The following is a 26,845-nucleotide window of genomic DNA, read 5'->3' as shown; positions in this document are numbered from 1 at the left end:
ATTCACTCACGCAATCACACACTACGGACAATTTTCCAGAGATGCCAATCAACCTACCATGCATGTCTTTGGACCGGGGGAGGAAACCGGAGTACCCGGAGGAAACCCCCGAGGCACGGGGAGAACATGCAAACTCCACACACAAGGAGGAGGCGGGAATCGAACCCCCAACCCTGGAGGTGTGAGGCGAACGTGCTAACCACTAAGCCACCGTGCCCCCTTTATTATTATTATTATTTTTTTTTTAAACTGCTTTTTAAGCGCTGTGGGTTTAATAATTGGATTATTCTGTGACATTATTATTAGTTTATCGATTTCATTCTAAACTACATACAGATTTGTAAAACAAACGGATTAAGACAGGACACAGCAGACATGCTAAGAGCTTTGCTTAACAGCTCCAACAGTGGAAGCTTGACTGCACTCAGATTTGACATCACAACCTTCTACGTGTTTAACTGGACAGTTCAAAAATCACACCATTCAGTACGGAGTAAACGACACATCATCTTTCGCTCACTGTCACTGCAGAAGTTGAAGAAGTCATGGCCTTTTTGGCCTTGGGACTTTCCAGTCTTAACCAAGGGAGAAGTTTTGTAGTCTTAATGTTTTTTATCTGTATTTATTTAGTCTCTTAAAACCACATCAACTCTCAAATTGACGCACAGTTAGAAAAGTCAGCAGGTTGTCACCGGGTTACATGTTGTAATGCATGTGTGCCACTTCACGTTATTCTGCTTCGGAATGAATCATAAATCACATTACTGTTGCATGAATCCTGAGATATCCGTTCGACCTGCCTGGTGAATTGCATTTACATATCAGAATGTTTTCACCATGGCGCCTACGACGAGAGGCTCTTTTATTTTATTTTAAAAAATTGTATATAAAATTAAGGGGTGCACGGTGGCTCAGTGGTTAGCACGTTCGCCTCACACCTCCAGGGTTGGGGGTTCGAGTCCCGCCTCCGCCTTGTGTGTGTGGAGTTTGCATGTTCTCCCCGTGCCTCAGGGGTTTCCTCCGGGTACTCCGGTTTCCTCCCCCGGTCCAAAGACATGCATGGTAGGTTCATTGGCATCTCTGGAAAATTGTCCGTAGTGTGTGATTGCGTGAGTGAATGAGAGTGTGTGTGTGTGCCCTGTGATGGGTTGGCACTCCGTCCAGGGTGTATCCTGCCTTGATGCCCGATGACGCCTGAGATAGGCACAGGCTCCCCGTGACCCGAGGTAGTTCGGATAAGCGGTAGAAGATGAATGAGTGAGTGAGTGAGAGAGTGTATAATCGACAAACACGTACTCGCCGGACACTTTATTAAGAACCTTAACCTCTTGAGACCCGAATGTCCTCATATGAGGACATAACATTTTCTCACACTTCATTGTCTATATATATTTATTGTACCAACCTTATATGTGGACTGTTAGGTATAATTCTTTTGCCAAACTGATTCCTTGAAAACACTGATTAAGTTTATAGTTATCAGCTATGAATGTAGAGAAACAGTCAATAGAAACTGTAATGTACACAACAGTAGCATACGGGTCTCAGGAGGTTAAGGTGAGCGTGTTGCATAAAAATCACGTAAGGATTTTTTTTCTAGCATGACCTCTGAATCCTTTTTACTGTGTGCGTGCAAAATATAATAACGTTATTTTATTATTACTCATGAAATAGGTGTCTGATGTAAGACAAACAGAACATCTGCAACATTGCATCACCACTTGAAAGAAATAGGAAGTAACACGTTCATCCTCCAGTTAGTTACACATCTCTTCACCTCTACAGGGAAACTGACGGTTATACGCTTTCCGATGGAAAAGCTCAGGTTGATGTGAACGTTTGATTAATATTCCATATACATTATTTATAAACACCTCATAACACACCGTAGTAACTAGTGACCTTTTAACCAGAGTTAAACCTGTACCTGATAGTCAAGGTTAGATTCGTTTGATGATGTAGGAAAATGTGAACTGTAGGAACGAGGTGGGCGAAGTGATTAAAGTGTCTTAAAGATTTAAGGATAAAATCAGGCGTCTGTCAGTCGCAGTAATCGACTGAAACTTTTAGGGTTGAGCAATGCATCATATCTCATCTTATCTCTGACATAAGAATGTTGTGGAACAAGCAAACTATTACACACGTTCTTGTGATTTACACAATTTCGTTCGTGTGTGTGTTTCGGATCTGTAATGCTGTAATGGAATAATTCCTCTTTTCCTCAGAATACCGAAGATGAACAATTCATAACTTTAATATTTTGTGCAATTTGTAGTTTTATTGGAGAAGAATAGTAGATTTTTAGACTTTTATTTTCTCTAAACCAAGACATTTTAAGACAAAAAAGCATTAAACAAATAATGGGGTACACGGTGGCTTAGTGGTTAGCACGTTCGCCTCACACCTCCAGGGTTGGGGGTTCGATTCCCGCCTCCACCTTGTGTGTGTGGAGTTTGCATGTTCTCCCCGTGTCTCGGGGGTTTCCTCCTGGTACTCCGGTTTCCTCCCCCGGTCCAAAGACATGCATGGTAGGTCAATAACTCCTGAGCTAAACGCTGTTACTACACAAATAACACCTCTTTTCTATCGTAGTAATGTAGAGACGCAGCTACAACCGTGTTTTGTGTAGTAACAGCGTTTAGCTCAGGAGTTATTGACTCGGGAAACTCCAATCTGTGAATATGTGACCAACTTTACTTAAGACGGCGAGGCGCTTTTTTCCTTCTCGATAGGTGAGTAACGTTGGTTTTGCTTTGTTACACAGAACTAATATATGCCTTTGTCCTTTACATGATTATGCTTGTGTGTCATTTTTGCTTGTTTGTTTATCTGCAATCGTATTGTTCTTCCCTTCAGCTATGATAAAGACACATTTCTTTCCATTAGTCGCCAGGGTTACGTATGTATGTGTGGGCGGAGCTATCAATACAGGGGTGGGACCCATTTGGGTTAGGGGCGTGTTTGTTTTGGTGATTTCAAATGTCAACATTGGCTTTCAAACAACGGAGACCGCACCTTTAAAGAATGGGAATCTGAGGCTATATCTGGGACAGGATCACTGAAACTGGCGAGATCACTGAAAGACTCAGTTCAGTTATCCGTGTGTTGCTGCCACACGATTGGCTGACTGGATACTTACATGAATGAACAGTTCTTATTGCTCAGATGTTTGACACCCCAAGTGCTTGTACTGTACGTATGCAGCTAAAATGTGAAGATGTTAAAAAAACACGCGTCTCGCACTGAAAGTGGGTTATTTTTGTATCCAACTGAAGGCAGAAATTCATTCGTTTCATTCGTCCGGTTAAATAAAGAACCTGATGTTATTTTCACATGAGGTCAACATTACGCCTTCTTCAGTGCACATTAAAAAAAAAAAAAAAAAAAGAGACAGCTTTTGCGATTCACTGGTTAATTCAAATCAAAGGTTTATTATAATACACATCCAGAATCATGTATCATCAACGGACCTGAACGACAAAACCAGTCCTGCTTTTACATCATCAACATAAAGACCGTGAACGTCGGCTGTGAACGTCGAAATCCAACCAACAACCCAATAGCGGTTGTGCAGATAAGGCGGCTTTAGGCTGGTGTGCTTTTATACGGTTAATTGGCTAAACCATTAAAAAAATGGTGCTTTATGCATATTTATATACTGAGATGGCGATTGGGAAGAATGACACTGAGGAATCAAAGATTAAAGTGAACACAGTGAAAGTCACGTGTAGCTTCACAAGTCTATCGCTACCGTCTCACCCAAAAAAAAACAAAAACACCCGAACCAGGGAAAAGTCCATCGAAGGTGAAGACGGGGCCAAAATCCCACTTCCTGCTTTCTTAAAACTAAAATACATTTGAAATACTTTTAACCATTTTCTCCCAAACGATACTGTTAATAAAACATGAACGAAATATTCACTAGAATTAGAAAAGAAAAAAAAATACTAATAAAGAAGGCATGAGTTTATTACGCTCATTTAAAGGTTTTCAGTAACTTTTTCTTTATTTTTTTTATTAATTTTTTCCAGAAATCTGAAGGTTGATGCTACATTTCAAATCAAACGTTAGTCTGGAGTAGTGCTAAATAAACGGCAACAATACTGAAAACGTCCGACACTGATAGTGTTTTTACGTGATGATAAAGAAAAGAAAGAAAGAAAAAAAAAGAAAAAATTGCTGATGCACAGATTAGAGCTCATCAGTGGAGGCCAACTTGTGCCAGGTCAAAAAGAAATAGGCTTTTATTTATATATTATTCATTTGTATTATTACAGATAGAAATGATTGCTGTCGTTATTATTATTGGCAACAGCAGCATGTTGAATTTCTGACTTGTTACCTTGACATCTCAGTCATCTGACTTAATAATCTTTAAAAAAAAATTAAATAAATATTTCGACGTGACTTAGCTCGGAATTCCGGCTTATCATCGACAAGCTTTTTTTTAATAACGGAGAGAATATTCATTCATTCATTTTCTACCGCTTATCCGAACTACCTCGGGTCACGGGGAGCCTGTGCCTATCTCAGGCGTCATCGGGCATCAAGGCAGGATACACCCTGGACGGAGTGCCAACCCATCACAGGGCACACACACACTCTCATTCACTCACACACTCACACACTAGGGACAATTTTCCAGAGATGCCAATCAACCTACCATGCATGTCTTTGGACCGGAGGAGGAAACCGGAGTACCTGGAGGAAACCCCCGAGGCACGGGGAGAACATTCAAACTCCACACACACAAGGTGGAGGCGGGAATCGAACCCCGACCCTGGAGGTGTGAGGCAAACGTGCTAACCACTAAGCCACCGTGCCCCCCCGGAGAGAATATAACATATAAAATAACGCACGCTCTCTGATGAAGTTTTGAGATAGAATATTAGTGAAAGGACAAAATCGTGATGATGGATTTCTGAGATTTTTATTTTAAATCAGCTGTAATTTGGAGATAAATCCATTTTAATTCAGATTAAAAGAAATTCTAATGAATGTTAAATTTGACCTTAAGAATTTAAGAAAAACGATCGATTCTAAGAGAATGCTTCGGAATTTTGAGATTTGTCAACGTTTTGAGATAATTAGTCAGATTTTTGGAATAACAAGTGAAATTTTTGAAACTGGTGCTGCCAAAACAATAAATAAATAAAAATAAATGACCAACCTGGCAGAAATGGGCTTCCCAAAAAAAAAAAAAAAAAAATTAAAAAATTCTCCACCAATAATCTTGTAAGACCTTGCGGTATTACGGTTAATTTGGTCGAACAAACAATTCTACAACGTAAAAGTTGCTTTCATGTGCAATTCGCACATATGTGCAATTATGTGCAATTCGAAACAAAGCACTTTGCCTGATTTGTGACTGGACCTTGAGCTCTCTCGCTCTTGTGAGCCAATCCTAGCTTATAAACTTTATCGAAACACTTCCAGTGGTCACTGCAACACTGTGTGTGTGTTAACGCTGTTCCGTCTGGTGTCCTGTAGTGTGAGCGCAGAGGATTGCATCAACATCCGGTGCCTTTCCTCTGATCTTGAAGCATGTCTGTAACCCTCACTATGTCCTCTTCTGGCACCTGAAGGTGAGAAATGTTTATCAAAGGGCCGCTTAACATTCCTCTTGACATGGGTTTATAACAGGTTTATAATGGTTTTCTACTATATAAGCTTAAAAGGCATATTTCAATATTTGTTTGTTTGTTCATTCAACGTCCCTCTACAGTTCCACTGGTTATGCTAAGCGGTGTCCACAAAGCATAACCAGAGAATCCATGCCGTTTATTTGTTTCTCTTTTAATGTTGGTAATTACAAAATGCCAGTGTGTACCAATGTGTTACTAAAGGTTACTTAAAGAGGTTGGACAATAAAATACAACAACAACAATCCAAACAACATAATGGGAGATTTATCAGAGTTCATCTGGTGGATTTGTGAGCAGAGCAGGACCAGGACTTTGCAGGTGTATGCAGAGCCATGGCATCCAGGGACATGTCGGCATACCACCATGAAAGACGTTGGACTACATCCAACAGGACTAATGCCCCTTTTCCACCGAGGCAGTTTGAGTGCTGGTTCGGAGCCAGAGCCTAATTTAGAACACCCAAAGCACCGGCTCTGAACCAGGAAAAGTGGTTCTTAAGTAGCACCAAAACGTTGCTGGTCTAGACTTAAGAACCGCTTGTGTCAGTGGCTGTGGGCGGGGCTGTGGGCGGGGCTACTGTTTGATAATGTACCTTAAGTATACTAATGTTTAATAAACTTTTACTTTACCGCGATATGATACATTATCGGCACAAATGATAGTAGGTAGCTACATGCTAAGGCTAACGTTTTTCTGTGTTAATGATAAAATAACGTTATGTACTTTCTCGATAACAACCTCCGTTTATACAGATTACATGGAGCTGCACGTACACGTTGGATTCACAGCGTTTGGGTGTTAATGTAGGTTCATAAAGCCATGAGCATTAACAGTAAAGCAACATCCGCCATTGTTGATGATGTGTTTGCCGCTGCTGCTGCGCTAACGTTGCTGTGTAACGTGACACGTATACAGTGATGTCAGACTCGGCTCTGTGATGCTCTCTAACCGATGGAAAGGCAAACCGGTTCTTAGAAGTTTCGCCAGTGGAACCAACGTTGAACCAGCACCAGCACTGGCTCTGAACCAGCACCCGGTTCTTTTTGGTGGAAAAGGGGTATGTGTTGTTGTCACAGCAGCCCAACCCTTCGGTCACTCGTACCAATGGTGCCAGTAGCTGAAATCTTGGGCTATGGGCTGGTGAAACACATGATGGTTTCTGAGTAGCCCACCTTCACTGTCTTGCCCACGTCCAGTTACAGCACGGTATTACAGAGGGAAGCACGGGGGTGGACAGGTTATGAAGTGAGCTGCAATATCATGGCATTCCCAGGGCCCACTACTTGATGGATAGATACGCTGCCAAGAACTAAAGAACCATTCTAGAGGTCCTTGTACACCCAGAGGTTCAAACGTTGTACCCTGAAGCTGGTGCCATGTAACAAGATGATAATGCAGCAATACAACTAAATAGCTCCAGCTCCAATGGCTTGTACATTCACCAGATCAGAATATTATTGAGCCTCTTTGGTTGTGCTTTGGAGGAGTGATACAGTGATTTCCCCCAAAAGGATCACATCATAATCTGGCCAGTGTTCTGCAAGAGGAATGGGTAAAAATTCTCGAGACCAAACGATGCTGTACGGGAACAAAAGGAGGCCCTGTGCCATAATGATAAATTATCGTAGTGTTTCATTCATTCATTCATTCATTCATCTTCTACCGCTTATCCGAACTACCTCGGGTCACGGGGAGCCTGTGCCTATCTCAGGCGTCATCGGGCATCAAGGCAGGATACACCCTGGACGGAGTGCCAACCCATCGCAGGGCACACACACACACTCTCATTCACTCACACAATCACACACTACGGACAATTTTCCAGAGATGCCAATCAGCCTACCATGCATGTCTTTGGACCGGGGGAGGAAACCGGAGTACCCGGAGGAAACCCCCGAGGCACGTGGAGAACATGTAAACTCCACACACACAAGGTGGATGTGGGAATCTCGTAGTGTTTCAGTTTTATTATAATGTTCATGTATACTGCTAGATCGATTTCCTCTTTACCGCCATAGTGTCGGTGCGTTCGACTATCTATTACGATCATACGCTTTAGTAATTTTCTCATGAAATTCTGTCGAGCCGCCCATGATCAAGAGCGTGAGTAAAAAGTCTGTAGAGATCTTTACTTGGTTGTGGAGAGATTAGAGTGTCGCGCTGTATCCGAGCGTACGAATTGTAAATAAATGTACACAAAAATGAAATACGTTATTTCAATCACGGCTAGGTCACTCTCAGAACTGCGTGTAGCACAGAATCGCCTTCTCATTCTCTGTGGAGTGTTTTATTGGTATAACTGGTTTGCAAAGAAAGAAAAAAAAGCTGCTGCCTTAGAAGTGACTATTTCATAATAATAACCACGAAACCACAAGATTTTATATCGTCCCCTTCATCTAATTCCGTTACTCTGTATTACGGAAGAGCGTGACACTTCTTCTGAACTGTCAGCATTATTATAAGTTGGTTATAAGTGTAAGTGCAGAATTAGGACACGAATTTCTTGAGTTTTACAAGGTGGTTGTTTATTTGAGGCTTTTTTTTTTCCACTAAAAGGTGAAATTAGTGTTAAAGAGACAAGAGATTCAAACTTTTATACAAGTTCTTTGGATAATTTATATTATAATCAGTGAAATCTACCACACTAATAATTCATAGATTATATTTATTTATTAAAATGGTAAAATTATTATTATTATTATATTCATTTAGTTCAGTATTCGAATTTCTTTGTTGTAAATGGGTATACAAACTTTTGCACTCAACTGTAAATGATTTGGGGGCATGGAAGCTTTTATTATATTTATTATCTGCACACACTGTATATATTACAGCACAGTGGAATGCTTTTCTTTGCATATCCCAACTGAGGAGGTTGGGGGTAGGAGCACAGGGGTAGCTATGAATAAAGCACCCCTGGAGCAGGGAGGGTTAAGGGCCTTGTTCAAGGCCCCAACAGTGGCAGCTTGGCAATGCTGGGGCTTGAACCCTAATCATTCAATCAACAACCCAGAGCCTTAAAACCAATTGAGCCCTAAATGACGGACAGATTCCAAAAGCTGGTCGTCTTTAAAAGGGTTAGGGTTAGGGTTAGGGTTAGGGTTAGGGTTACCAAATAAGGGTACAAAGACGGATTTGTACGTGTAAAGGTCGGGTAAATAGAAATGCTGTTCAAATGCTAGCAGTTTCTATATAGGTGTGAGACTGAAAGAGTTTTTTTAATAAAAGGAAAAAGTTGACTCACCAAGGCATGGTCGAAACTGAACGTACTGATATAATAAGCCGAGATATCGCAGTCTGCTAGAGGCTGAGAGATCTGCGCTACAATCCCACACTCATCTGATCAGGAAAAAGACAGAAAGAGTGAGAGACAGAAAGAGAAAGTGATAGATAGCAGTCAATCATTAATTATACGTTACACTGCAAACTATCTGTGCTAAAGCATCTCTGCAGTCTGTTATACAGTTAGTCGGAACTAGAAATCTAAATCTACTGTATATGAAACACGTAAGCCGGCGTTTGGTGCCGTGCTCTTCTGGGACAAAGTTCAGCAGCATCCCTTTATTTCTCAGCTTATTATTTGCTCAGCTCTGCGTATGTGGGTTTTTATGATGTTCCGTCACAGAGTGAACGGTCTCGTTAACGTGGTTAAGAAGTTCCTGGTATAAATAAAGAAAAAAAAGCAAGTGTTCAAGTCATATGTTTCAAATTCGGTCTCACCAAAACCGAGCGGCTGCCCACCGATCCGCACCATCCTCCAGAGCTCACCGGACGAGCTGGTGAACAGCAGATCTGCTGGGAATCTGACACAGACACACACACAGAGACAGAGACACACACACACACACACAGAGACACACACACACACACACACACACAGAGAGACACACACAGAGACACAGAGACACACACACACAGAGACAGAGACACACACACACACACACACACACACACACACACACACACACACAGAGACAAACACACACACACACACACAGAGACACACACACAGAGACACAGAGACACACACACACACACAGAGACACACACAGAGACAAACACACACATACACACACACAGAGAGACACACACAGAGAGACATACACAGAGAGACACACACACACAGAGACACACACACACAGAGACACACACACACAGAGACACACACACACAGAGACACAGAGACACACACACACAGAGAGAGACACACACACACACAGACACACACACACACAGAGACACAGAGACACACACACACAGACACACACACAGACACAGACACACAGACACACACACACACACACACACAGACAGACAGACACACACAGACAGACACACAGACAGACAGACACACAGACAGACAGACACACAGACAGACACACAGACAGACAGACACACAGACAGACACACAGACAGACACACAGACAGACACACAGACAGACACACAGACAGACACACAGACAGACACACAGACAGACACACAGACAGACACACAGACAGACACACACAGACAGACACACAGACAGACACACAGACAGACACACACAGACAGACACACAGACACACACACAGATATTCACACACTGTAGATCATTCTAAGTTGCCTGACAGCCTACAATACATGTCGTTGGATTAGAGGAGGAAACTGGATAGGTCTATCACAGCAACACTAGCCAATCATCTTCGAGCTCATGAATGCAAATGTGGGTGGACAGCATTTTTCTGTGTGTGTGTTATAAGTGTGTATTTTTTTTTTTAAAACATTTGGGTGAATATTACATTACTCTCATCAGTTACATGCCTTTAATACACATCAGCAGCATGGGACTTACTTTCGCTGTGCTTCTGCATCCATTACCAGGGAGATGTAGCCATCGATCAGAGAGAAGGAGAAAAACTTGCACTCCAGATCAGCAGTGACATCGACATCTTCTTTAGGACTGCAAACATAAAAAGAAAACACACCACACCATTAACACACAAAAGCAGTGTATATCTATACTGCCTTTAGCTTCTGTAAACTGTATTACTTGTGTATGTGAAAACATCAGTTCATCTGAAAACGTTAGCGATGCTATTAACAGGGCTATCAAGTGTCACGCATTGAGAGTGACAGTCACTCATTTGGGTCTTTTCTCACGTTCTCCCACCACACATCGTATTTCTCACGCAGAAAAACATTTTGACTATTTATCATATATTTAATAAGCCGAAGCGCCCAAAATGTATCAGTCCGCACCGCTGTCTCTATGGAACCGGGCAGGAATCAAGCGCGTCTCCTCTGGAGTTCTTAGTCGAGCCTGACACTTATCAGCCAATCAGAAAATAGCACTATTGTATCTGGGTAAGATTTAACTCAACAACCAATGAAAAAAAAGCAGATCCTGGAATTGTTCAGTATCATCCTCGTTCACCCACAGAGAAAACCACTGGAGCGGCGAGTATCACTTTGAGCACAGAGTAAGTCGTGATCTCCTGTTTTAATGTTACACAACAATTTCACAACTTGTTTGACACGATGACATTTTGACTGCTGTTAGAGAAAGTTTCACAGATAATATTTAAAATATGTCACTCTTGCCTGTATTCAAACCTTGAGAGCCCTGTAATAGCAATGATACTAAAATGTACTTTCAGACTTCAAATTCAAGCTTAAAAATATCCTTATAAAAAGATAATAACAATAATCTATGAGGATTTGTGCTGCTTCTGTTTGATTAGCCTTGCTAGCATTTTCCCCCCACAACAGATCAGGTTGCCCCTCCCCCAACCGCCTCAGGTTTACTAATTTATTTTTTTTCACCAAAAAAAAGGAAGTGATGCGTGAAATTTTGAATGAAAACACAACAAACGTCGACCCACACAACTGAAATAAAGGATGTGAGGGAGAAATAAATGGAGGCATGGTATGATGGGTTATAAAATTAAAAAGAACTGCCTTTTTTCACATTTTCGCAGATAAAAATAACATACACTGTATACAGATATGTATAATATATATATTGTGTTAATTTTGGTAGTTGGAATTAAAGTTTCTAGAAGCAACAATTTTAAGTTTGGAGTACAACATATCAAGTAGGCTGGACGCCAATCACCTTCTGGATCAACTGGACCTCCTAAAGGCTCATTTGAGTAAATGGACCCAACAAACTTAAAGATCTAACGCAAAGACTCATCAGAAGAGTAAAGGCTATTGTAAAGGTTCCATATTAAAGGTGAGGTGCACGATGTTTAAAAGCCAATGTTGACATTTGAAATCACCAAAACAAACACGCCCCTAACCCAAATGGGCGTCACTCCTGTTTTGATAGCTCCGCCCCACACATACATACATAACCCAGGCAACTATTATTGCGGAACCTGCTGGGGCGGCTGGCCGAGGGGATATTTTTATCAATAAATGAACACAATGAGTAATACTATAGTAATACAAATGTGTTTTTGTAGTACTGTGTGTTGTACCGTGAAAGGTTTAGCTCCGTTTCACGCGGAAGACGACGTTCAACACCTAGAACCCGAGGCAGAGGTAACGGCAGGTATCCGCCATGTCAATGTTTCAATCGCTTTCTGCTAATGTCACACATGCACACTGTACACTCTCTCCACCGCATATTGACAAGACACGCCCCTTTCTGCTCATTGGCTACACGTTTGTTTTGTTAGTCGGCCCGACTCGGTTTTCTGAAGCATTTCTCAAACATCATGCACCGCACCTTTAATGCTGATGGTCTTACAATAGTTTACAATAGAATGTCCAACAAGCTTATATAGCTGTGATGGACAGGTTTTTATTATACTACATATTTTTGGCCAGTAAAATTGGCAAAAATCCAATTGTAGCCTAAATCAAGTTTCAGATGTGGCCGTCTCCCAGTTCTCGTCTCCCCGAGCTTAGAATAGTCATCATCCATATCAATCTGTAAATATGTAAAATTGGTAAAAATTTGTTTGGCCTAACAAAAATAATTTTCATATTCAAAGCAAAATAAACAAAACAAGATATTTAGTGGTCACAGAAAGGTTGCTATGGCAGAATACTAAAACAGAGCGATTCCTCCTAATGATTCAAAACATTTACTGTATTAACAGTAATTCCAGAGAACCAGAACATTTTTAGACCAGCTCACATTCCCGCATTTGGATGATATAATGCTGAATTGTGTGGGTTTCTGTAACGTCAGCTAAATGCTAGGAGGCAGAGCTTAGTCATAAAAACACACATCATTCTGGCTTTAGCTGCCCTCCTTTTTTTTTTAAATAATAAAACACAGAGGACATGTGCCCCTTTTCCACCGAGGCAGTTTTGCCCCTTTTCCACCGAGGCAGTTTTGCCCCTTCGGAGCCAGAGCCTAATTTAGAACCAGTTCTTTCTTTTTCGACAGCCAAAGCACCGGCTCTGAACCAGGAAAAGTGGTTCTTAAGTAGCACCAAAACGTTGCTGGTCTAGACTTAAGAACCGCTTGTGTCAGGGGCTGTGGGCAGGGCTGGGGGCGGGGCTACTGTTAGCGCTTTTGATAATGTACCTTAAGTATACTAATGTTTAATACACTTTTACTTTACTGCAATACAGGCATTTAGCTACATGCTAAAGCTAACTTTTTTCTGTGTTAATGATAAAATAACGTTATGTACTTTCTCGATTACAACCTCCGTTTATACAAATTACATGGAGCTGCACGTACACGTCGGATTCACAGCGTTTGGGTGTTAATGTAGGTTCACAAAGCCATGAGCGTTAACAGTAAAGCAACATCCGCCATTGTTGATGATGTGTTTGCCGCTGCTGCTGCGCTAACGTTGCTGTGTAACATGACACGTATACGGTGATGTCAGACTCGGCTCTGTGACGGCTCTCTAACCGATGGAAAGGCAAACCGGTTCTTAGAAGGTTCACCAGTGGAACCAATGTTGAACCAGCAAAAGCACCAGCTCTGAACCAGCACCCGGTTCTTTTTGGTGGAAAAGGGGTAATGGGGTAATTTTCTTGGGTTTTACACACATATACACACGCTAACACACGACAGCCGTCACACAAACCAGCCCTTCCTTTATCGGTTAGCATCTGATAAGAGGTGTGACTGAAATATTATCCATTTCCTTAATCTTACAAGTTCAAAATTCTTAAGTCTAGTCTCATTAATATCTAAACAGGGTGATAGATAAATGCCATAAGTGTGTTAAAAAAAAAAGTGTGCTAAAAAAATTAATTCATATACACAAATTCTGATTCTTTTCTTCTTAACATTTCATTAATATAGATGCATTTTTATAAGCCTTGTTAGTCAGCTAGCTTACATGAACTATCCAGACAGGAATGATTCTTTTTAGAGGACGTTTTTTTGTCACTCAAACCTGTGTGTGTCACGTTTAGTTAAAGCTGTTTTTATTTCTGTATATTAATCTTAAAAGCAGCAAACCTGTTGGAATAGAAGAGGACATCCATGAGCGTGGTGGCAATGCCCGGCAGCGTGTCAGGATCCAAACTCATCACACAGAACTGGTTCTTTGGGATCAACACTGGGTGTAATGTAGAACCGGGAACTGGAAGCGCGCACACACACACACACACACACACACACACACACACACACACACACACACACTTAGTGCTACATATTAGAGTCATGTGTTTGCAGAAGTTCGTGTTAGCTCAGCCTCACCCTCTCTGCCGTTCCCCTGAAGGCCGTTATTCACATCCTGGCTGTGCACTGGTATTGACTCTCCATCCACCTCCTGGAAGATGTTAAACTCTTCAGCCAGGGTGTGTATCACCACCGACAGGTCTTTTTCTCGCACCTGAGCAACCACACACACACACACACACACACACACACACACACACACACACGTGCGCATCATTATTATTGGGCTAAATTATTATTGGTATTTTAGGTCATTTTTTTGGCTTTGTCTGTTTCTTTCTCACTCCTGTATCCTTCTATTCATTAATCCATTCATTAATCAAATCAATCGATCTAGTCGTCCAATCGACCATCTGCATCCTTCTGTTAGTTTAATCATAAACTAATCTTACTATCCATTTATCTTATTATCCATCTTATCCATGTATCAAGTCATCGTACCACCTGCTTGCTCGTCCGTTTAAACACCCATCCATCTTACAATCTGCCTGCCCATCTATCTACACATCCATCTATCTATCTATCTATCTATCTATCTATCTATCTATCTATCTATCTATCTATCTATCTTACCACCTTCCTTTTCCTCCACCTACATATCTAGGTATCTATTCATCTTTTACCACCTGCCTGCGTATCTGCCTACACATCCATCCATCCACCTTCCTCCCCATCCATTCCATCCATCTTACCACCTGCCTGCAAATCCATCTACACAACTATCTACCCACCCATCTATCTTCTATCTCACAATTTGCCCGACAATCCGTCTAAACGTCCATCTTACCATCCATCTCCCTGCTGACCATCCGTCCAACCTTCCATCCATCCATCCATCCATCCATCCATCCATTAAATTACATGTGATAAATAGGCACTTTATCATTTGAAGGACTATGTACAGATGAACATTATTTTGTTCACTATAATTAAATGGGATGTGGTAGCTCAGTGGTTAAGGTGTTGGGCTACTGATCGGAAGGTCATGGGTTCGACCCCAGGTCCACCAAGCTGCCACTGCTGGGCCCCTGAGCAAGGCCCTTAACCCTCAGTTGCTCAGTTGTAAGTCACTCTGGATAAGGGTGTCTGCTAAATGTCGTAAATGTAAATGTAAAATTAAACAGTTAACAATAATAATTATTATTAACTCAGATAATCTTCAAGTTGAAGTAAAAAGTCTCACAATTTTAACCGCAGAAGCGTTTTGTTAATAGATCATGTATAAAAAGTACAGTATGCTGACTCAGTCAGCACCTCCACCCATTTAACCGCTCAGGTTTCAGCTGCTGCTGTCAGCACCTTCCACACCATCAACCGTGTCAGGAAACATTCACGTTCACTAGGACAACTTCTTCTGTACATTTTAATGACAAACGGAAACAGGTGGCTGACTGGTGTTCAGTACATTTTCAGGTGTCAGTACTGTATCACCAAACTTCCCTATATGTATGAAAAAAAAAAAGAAAAGCAATGAGATCTAGAATTTCATAATAGACGATGGATGTTATTAGGTGACGTGGTCATGCTAGTTAAATAAAAATCACAATATTAGCTGTAGAAATTAATCAGACATATAAACATGTCAAATTTAATAAATTACAAGGAGACTGAAAATTCCCAGCTATCGTTCATGCTAATGACATCAAAATGGAAAAACAATTATGGAGGGTTTCTGGGACATGACGTCTGATGAGAACGTCCAATCGAGGATCCGCTTACTTACCAGGATGAAGTCTGTCTGATATGTGGAGAGCATGAAGACGGACACGTGCTGCTCAGCCAGTGGGGCGATGACAGACTTGGCGATTTTGGTGACACCTACGGCCTGAGAGCTGCTGGAGGCGTTGCCATTGGACACGACGTTGAGAGGCAGCCAGGTAGAGCATTCCACCAGCAGGTGCTCAGAGGGGGGAAGATCTGGAAGGAACAAGGGCAAAGGCAAAATCATGTAAGGTGAGGCAATAACATGAAAGGGGGTAAATAACTGCTGAAGGAAAAAAGAAAAAAGAAAAAAAAAAACGCTGACGCTTTTCATAAATTACGAGGAAAAACCAAAAGTGCATATATTATCACTGAGCAGATCTCATCAGATTGCTGCAACTTTCCTCTTGTGTCTATCTACAATTGTAGATCTTTCTTAAACAGTTCTCAGAAAGTTTCAAGTCAACCACAGGAGGTTGCTACAGCTAACCAAAAACAGATTGCGAGAGAATGCTGATGTTCCTTACAGGACGTAATAAGAGGGTGAGAGACGCCACCGTATGGTTGTGTCAATCTATAGAGGTGTTTATCATACCAAAAAAAAAATTTTTTTTTGGGAAGAATCAAAAATTTGATTTTGGAGGAATACCGATCTCACCGAATCGAATAAGCAACTCGATCGATTCGGTGAGATCGGTATTCCTCCAAAATTTGGGTTTTTGATTCTTCATGGACGAAAACATTCATCAGGTCAGCATCAGTGATCTCGTTTCGAGGGTCATTTTGTATGAATCATGATCTATGATGAATCAACTGATCCGTTCGAAGGTTTGAAGAGAATGATTCACTTAAATATTCACCATCCAATAACCTAAACTTTTATTGGACTGAATTCACTTACTGATCAAGTGAATACTCTTACGTATACGAATATGGCTAAAATCCGTACCGCGGCCGAGCACTAGAGGTCACGGTGAGGTTTTTGTCAGAAAACAGGCTTGCATAAATGGAAACGTTCTTCTAGTCATCAAGTCAAGAAGCTCCAACAAGACATAGCAGGTTCAGTACACAGTTAAATGAAACATTAAGTGTTCTGAGATGCTATTCTGTGCACCGTGGGTGTAACCAGTGGCAAAACGCCTGCTCTCACAAAAAACCACCATGCCGTGATGAAAATCACCTTGATCCCTTGTTGATCTCTGATGTAAAAAGGAACTAAAGCTCTTGACCCATGTCTACAAGTGTGACTGGATTGCAGGTGTTTCTATTAAAGTGGCCAGAGAGTGTATTTAATAACTTTCAGTATTTATATAGTATAATCCTACTTAAACATGTATCGGAGCATGCTAATGGTGCTTTCCTGTTTCTTAAATTGTATACTGGCTTCATGCTAACACTATCAGTTTACGGTCGCCTGACTGTAATTTTATCCAGGAACCAGACATAGCATACAGTTAAACTGCCATAAACGTGGCTATTTTTATTCCTGCATATGCAAACAGTAACGACATAATTTTTGGCTACTGGTGTGTACTCTTTAGGTCAGTTCAGAAGATCAGGGTCTCCTTTACAGTTTTCCAGCACTTCAAAACAAAATAATAATATTGATCCTACATACTAAACAGTACTTGGTGTGCTAACAGCTAACAGTGGAAACATTTCTCTCAGTAAGTGAAAGTTTTAGTGAAAAAGATGAAGAAAATTCCCAAGAGTAGGCAATTATTAAACCCCCAGCACGAGTGTAACAGAATTAACACAGCCATTTTTAGCAACATTAACTGAGCTATCCAGCTATGAACACAACACAGCTTGTACACTTGTAAATAATTAACTTAGCTAAAAATGCTAACACTCCAGCTGTAACCAACAGTATTTATTAGCGAGCCAATTCAGAAAGCTAAAATACAAGCTATTTAATGTTAATAGGTCAAGCACTAACATGTAGTTAGTGTAAGTTAGCTAACATCAGTGTAACGCCCGTTCAGCGTGTTCGTGCTCACGGCCGAACGTTTTTATAGCTCGGCCTTCACACGGCGTGATGTTTTTTCAGTACGATTCAGCTTTGTTTGCTGATAGGTGTAATTGCTGAGCATTTTCTTAGTAATCTACCGCAATATCTGAGGTAAATATTGACATTAACTGTACATTTATGGTGTTTCCACAGTCATTTAGCCTTTAATTGCTTTTATATGACATAATGGTTACGTCGGCCTCAGTGGTCAGCAAGTTCTGTCTCCATGCCGTAGCGGTTTCTTTTGCATCAAATGACCTCTATTAACTGTAAAATAAATTTCACAGAGCCCATCAATAAAAATTTATTATACATCTATTCAAATATTAGACATTTAAATGCCCTGCACTACAATTGATGAAACACTGCTATAACTACCATACTGTGTAATCTAGGAAATCAGGGTCACTAGCATGAGAGCTAACACTAGGCTAACTATTACACTCACAAGTTTTAACTGAAGCTCTCGACCTGTATCTGTAATGAACAGGTGTACAGATGTTCCAGGTGAGTGTATATCGAGTATGAATTATATAACCGATTTTACTATTGGATACAACACTAGCTATTAGCGATAAAAGCATTTATATCATGCTAGCAATGTAAATAGGTACACACAGACAGACACACTTATCTGAGGGTAAATACACGCTTCTGATAGAATGTCTCTGTACAAATTTTAGATCTCGATGAAGTCAGTTTAAGGGAAAAAAAAGCAAAGATATATGTATAAATCATAAGAAATGAAGAGAAGCGAAACGAGTTACCTTTAAATCCTTCCTCGTCGAGGACAACAGTGTAATTTTCTGGCGTTTCGGTCAGACTGAAGAATTTGCATCTAAAAAGAAAGAGAACAAGTGTGAAAGCAAGAGAAAGAGAGAGAGAGAGAGAGAGAGAGAGAGAGATTAGAAGTCCCAGATCAGACACTGTGCAACTAATCCAAAATAATGACAGATTGCTGCTTGGATACATGGACACACAGACACATGGACACACTGACACATGGACACACGGATTTACACTATTCTGTATTCATGTGCTGTCTTTTAGAGATGAAGACAGTCCAACTAGTTGTTGTGTTGGAGAACTAATAAGAAAAGCATTTTCTCATTGGACCAACATTCAAGGACAACAAGGGGAGATGGACAGTGTGCATTCGTGTGTGTGTTTGTGTGTGTGTATGCGTGTGTGTGTGTGTGCGTGCGTGTGTGTGAGTGTGTGTTTGCACGCGCATGTATGTGTGTGTGAGACAGTGACTGTATGTGTGTTTGAGACAGTGTGTGTGTGCGCATGTGTGTGTGCATGTGTGTGTGTTTGTGTGTGTGCATGCGTGTGTGTGAGTGTGTGTGTGCGTGTGTGTGCACGCGCATGTATGTGTGTGTGAGACAGTGAGTGTATGTGTGTTTGAGAATGTGTGTGTGTGCGCATGTGTGTGTGTGTGCGTGCGTGTGTGTGAGTGTGTGTTTGCACGCGCATGTATGTGTGTGTGAGACAGTGACTGTATGTGTGTTTGAGACAGTGTGTGTGTGTGTGTGCGCATGTGTGTGTGCATGTGTGTGTGTTTGTGTGTGTGCATGCGTGTGTGTGAGTGTGTGTGTGTGTGTGTGTGCACGCGCATGTATGTGTGTGTGAGACAGTGAGTGTATGTGTGTTTGAGAATGTGTGTGTGTGCGCATGTGTGCGTGTGTGTGTGTGTGTGTATGCGTGTGTGTGCATGCGTGTGTGTGTGAGTGTGCACGCGCATGTATGTGTGTGTGAGACAGTGAGTGTATGTGTGTTTGAGAATGTGTGTGTGTGCGCATGTGTGCGTGTGTGTGTGTGTGTGTGTGTGTGTGTGTATGCGTGTGTGTGCATGCGTGTGTGTGTGAGTGTGTGTGTGCGTTTGTGTGCACGCGCATGTATGTGTGTGTGTGAGACAGTGAGTGTATGTGTGTTTGAGACAGTGTGTGTGTGTGCGCGCATGTGTGCGTGTGTGTGTGTGTGCATGTGCACGCTTACATCATCTCAGGCCTTGACCCAAATTCTTCAAAGGAAAGCAGTTAAACTGAGAAAAACATGCTCTAATTTATTCAGGTCCATTGTGTCAACACCATTTGGGCTGAACCACGTCTACATTAAGGGGGCAAGGGCTGAACTTGGCAAAGTTAGTAAAACTTGCTAGTTTTCAAGATACTTATCAGTGAACTGAACTGTGAAGTGAAATACAGAAGGAATGAAAGTGACAAAGGTGTTTGTTTGTTGTACAAAAAATAAATAAAATTGACATTTAAATATAAGACATTGCAATTTTTTACAATCGAAACTGTATTAAGAAAAAGGGGTAAGTGACATATCTGTTAAAACCTTTGGTTATTACTGGGATAAACAGTGGTACAAGACACGATTAAGCCAGTCACGTTATTAAATTTTGGTTGTCAATTACACACACACACACACACACACACACACACACACACACACACACACACACACACATATATATACATTTTGCAATGAATCTTTTACAGAATTAAAGTGTACATTTTTAGATTAAAAAAACCAAAAAAATCTATTCCTGAAATACATAAACAAGTTTACTAGACTCTAAAACATATTAAAGTAAATTCTTTTATAGCTAATCAAAATTTATTTTACTATTTTGCCAAATATACACATATGTTTTTCTGGCTATTAGATTCAGGCTCGATGACGGAAAACGACAAGTAAAACTGAACAGTCGATGGTTTTCTCCTTCATTTTCTGAATACTATTTTAACTGCATGTTTGTGGAGCAGCAGAACATCAGAAAAGAGAAAATCTATAAGCTACAATAATAATAATAATAATAATAATAATAATAATTATTATTATTATTATTATTATTATAATGATTATTAAGACAAAAAAGCCATTTTGCCTTTGTTTTGATTTGTTACGGAAAATATCGTTAAATTTTGTTGTATACATTTTTCACTTGAAATGCGGGCGAATTATTATTGTTATCTTCCTGTTACGTGATGCTCAAAAAAAAAGGTTTGTTTATTTAAAACCAACAACATTAAATAACCACGAAACAAACTCATTGTACACAACAGGAATATTAGCACTTTTATGTAATACAAATAGTATTAAAAAAAATAGGATTAAATGCATGTTAAATACATGATTCAATTTTAATATTATTATCATTATTATTATTATTATTATTATTAGGAAGCTTATTGCAAATAAATGTGTCACATGACTACATAATGAATATTTATAAAGAACATAATTATTAATCCTCAAATCCTTTCCATATGCTGATTAGGTATCATAATAAATATTAAGACCATTAAAGAATCAGTGTTTTATTAAAAGATTTATTAATCTGATGGATTCTAATGAGCAATGTGAAACAAAATGCTGTATCAGATCAGTACAAATAACATGTCACCTGTCAATTTTCCTTATGCACCATTAATCTCTAGTCTCCATTAATCATTAGTCTCCCATGAACCCTCACCCCCCCAATCCCCCCCCCACCCCCCCCCGAGCAGCTGAATCCTGTTTTGAGCGCGAATCAGCAGAATCGGATCCAACAGAGCCGGCGTTTAAAAGGGCCGAGTGTAAAAGGGAAAGCGTGCGGCTCCACCCGCAGAGCCGCCTCACAGCAACAGCATTGTGTTAGCTACCCTCACGCTTCCTGTTCACCCCTGAGAGCCCCTAGTGCTGCACTTCCTGCAAAGTGCTTGGAGTCCTTTGCACGATCCGAGTCACAAGAAAACATCCTTTAACGTGACGATGAGGAGAAAGTGCAGAAAAAGGTCATGGAGACATGAACTGAGCGTTTGAGCGCTGCGTTTTATCAATGCAATAAAGCTTCATAAAAAAAGTCCTGCATCCAGAAATCATGAACAAGCCTCAAGACAACCGTTTGGTGGTTTTGTGGCCAAACAATGCATATAGCAGGCTTATGATAGGAAAATTTGCAAGAAAAAAACAATAAACAAAAAAAACACCACCATCAGTTCCTTCTGCATGATGTGTAAACGGTCATAATTTGTCAGAAGAAGCTGGAAAAACCAGTGAAAAGTGTTGCAGTACTTGAAAACGTACTTCCACCTTCAAGACGCATCATCAGGAGGTGGTTTTTCTTGTCTTCAAACCAAAAAAAATACAAAAGAAAATTTGGTTTAAACTAAAAGTTTAAGCTAAACAACAGCTCACAAAAGACCTGTGACACACCTGCAACACAAATATCTCCCATCTCTAATACAAGAATTGTCTGGATCACTAAAGGGCTTTTTACACCTGGTCACTTCATGTGTTTTCTGTGATCAGATAGCTATCCGATGGTAAAAAGACCAGGTCTAAATGCCCTCCGAAACGTTTTCGAGACGGATATAAATCCGATGGTTCAAACCCCTTCAGGAGGTGGTCTGGGACGCGTTTCAGATGAAACTGGACAGGTGTAAATGAATGTGGTTGTTCAAGCCACATACGTCAGCTCTATACTCCTCCCAAACGGAAGTACGTCACTCACAGGTGATCTTTCACCCAGGCGTCTCGTCGGGTCTTAAAATGCGCTGCTGCCACCAGCGAAAACGGAGAAAACAGTAAATGCTGTTTTTTGTAGCATAACCGTCGTAACCAGTTTTTTCATCTTCTTTTTGATTGCGTTCTGAAAACCGCAAACACCAAAGTGTGTTCCATTTAAATTACCCCAGAAATGAGGTCAAATATATTTGCATTTTGGGTGGGAGTAGAAAGATTGGATCGATATCCGATTCGCCGAGACGCATTTATGTGGTCTAATGTAAATGGAACAGTTTTAACAAATCAGATAGCTATCGGATCAGAGAAAACACATGAAGTGACCAGGTGTAAAAAGGCCCTAAATGTTTTATGTACAAGACTAAAACATTTCCAATCTTAATCCAAAAATTCCCCCGACACGACCCCAAAATGCCCCATACACACAGTCAAATGTTCCAGACATGACATGAAAATGATCCCACTCATGAGATCCCAAATATGACACAAAGATATCCTGATAATAACTCATAAGCCATATAAATCCTGCAAAGCTGAATCACCAGTAGAATCACCACAAGTCCCACCTAAGAAAAAAATTGCAAATGTCATCTAACACTTATACAGAAAATATCCAACGTGGAACACAATAACGTCTCAACTATTAGCCAGAAAATCCTCCTTCAACATAAATCACAAGACATTCAACCTGTCTCCTTAACGCTAAATGTCTTCAGGCGAATCAAGACCGCTGTAAACAAGTTCCTTCAATTGTTTCAAGAGCAGAAAAAGAAGCTAAACTGTAAGGAACCTAATGTGTCACTGGTGACACACACACACACACACACACAGAAAACACAGCAAATAATTAGTGAAGTCAGCGTCTGTGATCATCTCCCCATGTTTGATTTGACATCCAGCAGTTTGGACAGTTTGTCATCTAAAATCCTGCACTGATGTTAAATCTGAACCTTAATTCTGCTCGAACACAACATCTAGGAGAAGCGCGAACTCGAGCCCTATCCACAAATCCACAGAGGACTCTAGTGAGAAAGAGATCCTTCAGCCCTCCCCTGAAAACTGCGCTCTACCACCAAGCCACAACCCAAAGTTCTACAAAGCATACAATAACATAACCGTGTATATTCTTGTTCTCTTCTCCGATACGCTCTGCTGACTACAATCGTTCACTTTCGCGTCTTCTCAAACTTCTCAAACTCCTGAGTCATCCATCATCTGAGCAATACCGTGACAATATTGTGCTGGTGTTGCGCAACAGGACGTCCTAACAGATGCCAGGACATGCTCGTGTTAAAGATGAGCTCAAGCGCAGTACCGAGCGTCGGCGTCGTCAGACGAAAAACGCTTCTGTATTGTGAACTTTTGCACAGATATTTGCATCACAAACATTCAGCAAGTTTAGTGAGTCGTGAACTTTTTTGAGGAACCCAAAAGCACGCCTATTGATTTCAAGGTTTCTTAATTTAACACCGGATTTTCCTCATATTCCAAAATTTTGGAAAAGCCTTCCTCAGTGTTCGGTGCTCAGACACACTTTCCCAGTTTAAATGTAGATTAAAGACGTATCTCTTTAGTCAGGCGTACACATAATACTTCCAATAGTCTTGTGCTTTAGTACACCTGATCAAATGCACATTATCATCTAGTGCTTGCTAATATAATGAACAGCAGATACGCTAAATCCTCTCCGCTTGCTTCTCTTTTTCTACCCATCCTGAGGCATCCAGCTCCAGTTGTGTTCCGTGTCACTCTCCGACTCTGTGAGGATCCTGAGGCATCTAAAGATGTACCAGCTCCGGTTGGATTCCGCTTCATGAAATATTACCCCTCCAGTATCACCCTCCAGTGTCACCCAAATGAGGATGAGGTTCACTTTTGAGTCTGGTTCCTCTCAATGTTTTGTCCTATTCCATCCAAGGCAGTTTTTTTCTCACCACAGTCACCTCAGGCTTGTTCATTAGGGATAAATATAAACACATTTAAATATGTCTAATATTAATCTTGATTTTTTTGTATCATATTAATCTTCGGATAATATTATTTTGTGTTGTATGTTTCTTATGTTCTGTAAACAGCTTTACTTTGAGACAATGTCCATTGTTATAAGTGCTACACAAATAAAATTTAATTGAAAATGTTCTAAACATGCCCTGCGATGGGTTGGCACTCTGTCCAGGGTGTATCCTGCCTTGATGCCCGATGACGCCTGAGATAGGCACAGGCTCCCCGTGACCCGAGGTAGTTCGGATAAGCGGTAGAAGATGAATGAATGAATGAATGAATGAATGTTCTAAACATCTCTAAATGTTCTAGATTGTCCTATGGACAATGGACAAATGTCCCACCCATCAACACACAAAATGTTACCTATAAAGCACATAGGTTGTGTATCTGTAATGCCCATGTCACTTATAATAAAATGGTTCCGTCACAATTGAGGAACAGACACAAAACATCCTACTCATGTCCCACCTGGGACCCGCCACATGTCCCACCTGGGACCCGCCACATGTCCCACCTGGGACCCGCCACATGTCCCACCTGGGACCCGCCACATGTCCCACCTGGGACCCGCCACATGTCCCACCTGGGACCCGCCACATGTCCCACCTGGGACCCGCCACATGTCCCACCTCTGACCCGCCACATGTCCCACCTCTGACCCGCCACATGTCCCACCTCTGACCCGCCACATGTCCCACCACATGTCCCACATTCTGTAACACACCAATGCCTCATTTATAAGGTGCTGGTGTCCTATCCATAAGACTAAAACAGTCCCACCTGCAAGGCACAAAACTTCAAAATGTCCCAAAATGCAAATCTTTTCACCAAAAAGCACAAATGTCCCACTCGTAACACACAAACACCCCTTCGAACTACACAAATGTCCCACCTGTAAGACATAGTTCTTATCCATAAGACCAAATGTCCCATCTGTAACCTACCAAAGTCCCATTTCAAGTCTATCATCTATAGGTATTAATACTGATTTTATATGGAAACCAAGGATCCTGGCATCAGAATGTTCTGTGTACAGATTGTGTAAGATCCAAGAATCTGGAACCCAAAACAAGCTGAAGGCCACATTCAGAAGGATCAGCAGTAAAGATCATGCAAAACACAGGAATGGAATCAGGAAGGTGAAAAACTCTGATGTCAACAAACTCACCTGGTTCTGTTCCGTAGAAATATTAGTTTGATCAGGGGGTGGGTGTAGTGCTGCAGCCCATCTCTGCTGATGCACGTTACTCTCACTCTATGGTCTAGAATGTGAAGGTCCATCGCTTCTTCTCTGTAGGACAAAAGGAGAGAAAAACACCACGCGATCAAGTCCCACAACCACAAAAACAGCCTTGAGGATGTATGTGCCCTTGTAACTCCGCATTCCCGAAATATACACTGGATTTTGTTTGTTTAAACAGCCATCTTAGTTCTACAGCAGACGCGCTGAGACCCAGGAACCGTGTTGAAAAAGAAGGAGCACACAGGCCACGCCCCCACGGGGTAAAGCGACAGAGAGGCCACGCCCACTTGTATTTATTTATTTTTTTCCTTCTTAAAAACACAGCGTCATGTTAGTTCTTTGAAATCAGATAACAAACCTGTGTGGAGAGCTGGAAAAAATACAATTATATAATATATAAAAATAATATATAAAAATTATTATTATATAAAAATATAATAAATAAAAATACAATTATATAATATATAATATAATACAAAAGCAATACAGTTATTAAAACATGTTTTCCTGAAGTAAAATATGTTTCTTTAGTGTGTGTGTGTGTATATATATATATATATATATATATATATATATATATATATATATATATATATATATATATATATAAAGGTGCTGGTCATATGATTAGAATATCATCAAAAAGTTGATTTATTTCAATAGTTCCATTCAAAAAATTAAACTTGTATATTATTTTCATTCATTACACACAGACTGATATATTTCGAATGTTTATTTCTTTTAATTTCGATGATTATAACTGACAACTAAGGAAAATCCCAAATTCAGTATCTCAGAAAATTAGAATATTACTTAAGACCAATACAAGTTTTGAATGGGACTCTGAGGTAAATTCACCTGAGGTAAAGATCACACCTATGTGTTTGAACCTCAATGAAGAGCCTCAGCGTAGCTTCTTCACTCAGCTTCACCCTGTTCACACTTACATCGATGAGGAAATAATTTGAAACACTTCTGTTTTCTTGACCTCATTTGTCATTGATGTCTTTTTATTAGCTTGGAAAAAATGTGAATATTTTTGGAAAGTTTAGAAATGCTTTAGACTTAAAACCTTGTTTTTATC

General features: G+C 40.6%; 1 protein-coding gene across 1 annotated transcript; it reads right to left on the bottom strand.

The window, feature by feature from the left end:
• Positions 1-3,403: 3,403 nt before the first annotated feature.
• Positions 3,404-25,993, bottom strand: castor1 (cytosolic arginine sensor for mTORC1 subunit 1). The gene is made up of 9 exons (XM_060883650.1): positions 25,687-25,993; positions 18,767-18,837; positions 16,011-16,204; positions 14,306-14,441; positions 14,063-14,186; positions 10,478-10,585; positions 9,366-9,448; positions 8,890-8,984; positions 3,404-5,579 (listed from the first exon to the last, which is right to left on the bottom strand). Exons 1-9 carry the CDS (start codon positions 25,797-25,799, stop codon positions 5,511-5,513), a joined length of 993 nt encoding a protein of 330 aa, XP_060739633.1. The 5' UTR covers positions 25,800-25,993; the 3' UTR covers positions 3,404-5,510.
• Positions 25,994-26,845: the final 852 nt, after the last annotated feature.

Source organism: Tachysurus vachellii, chromosome 12 (genome assembly GCF_030014155.1).
Source record: "Tachysurus vachellii isolate PV-2020 chromosome 12, HZAU_Pvac_v1, whole genome shotgun sequence".
Classification (NCBI taxonomy): Eukaryota; Metazoa; Chordata; class Actinopteri; order Siluriformes; family Bagridae; genus Tachysurus; species Tachysurus vachellii.
Note: the sequence above shows the minus strand (reverse complement) of the source record. Positions and strands in the feature narration are given on the sequence as shown.

Excerpts from the sequence above, each read along its gene's own strand:
- castor1 (XM_060883650.1), bottom strand. The coding sequence starts at position 25,799 with ATGGACCTTCACATTCTAGACCATAGAGTGAGAGTAACGTGCATCAGC. Across the intron at positions 18,838-25,686 it reads TTTCTACGGAACAGAACCAG|ATGCAAATTCTTCAGTCTGA; the intron begins GTGAGTTTGTTG and ends CTTTCTTTTTAG. Across the intron at positions 9,449-10,477 it reads GATGCAGAAGCACAGCGAAA|ATTCCCAGCAGATCTGCTGT; the intron begins GTAAGTCCCATG and ends TGTCTGTGTCAG.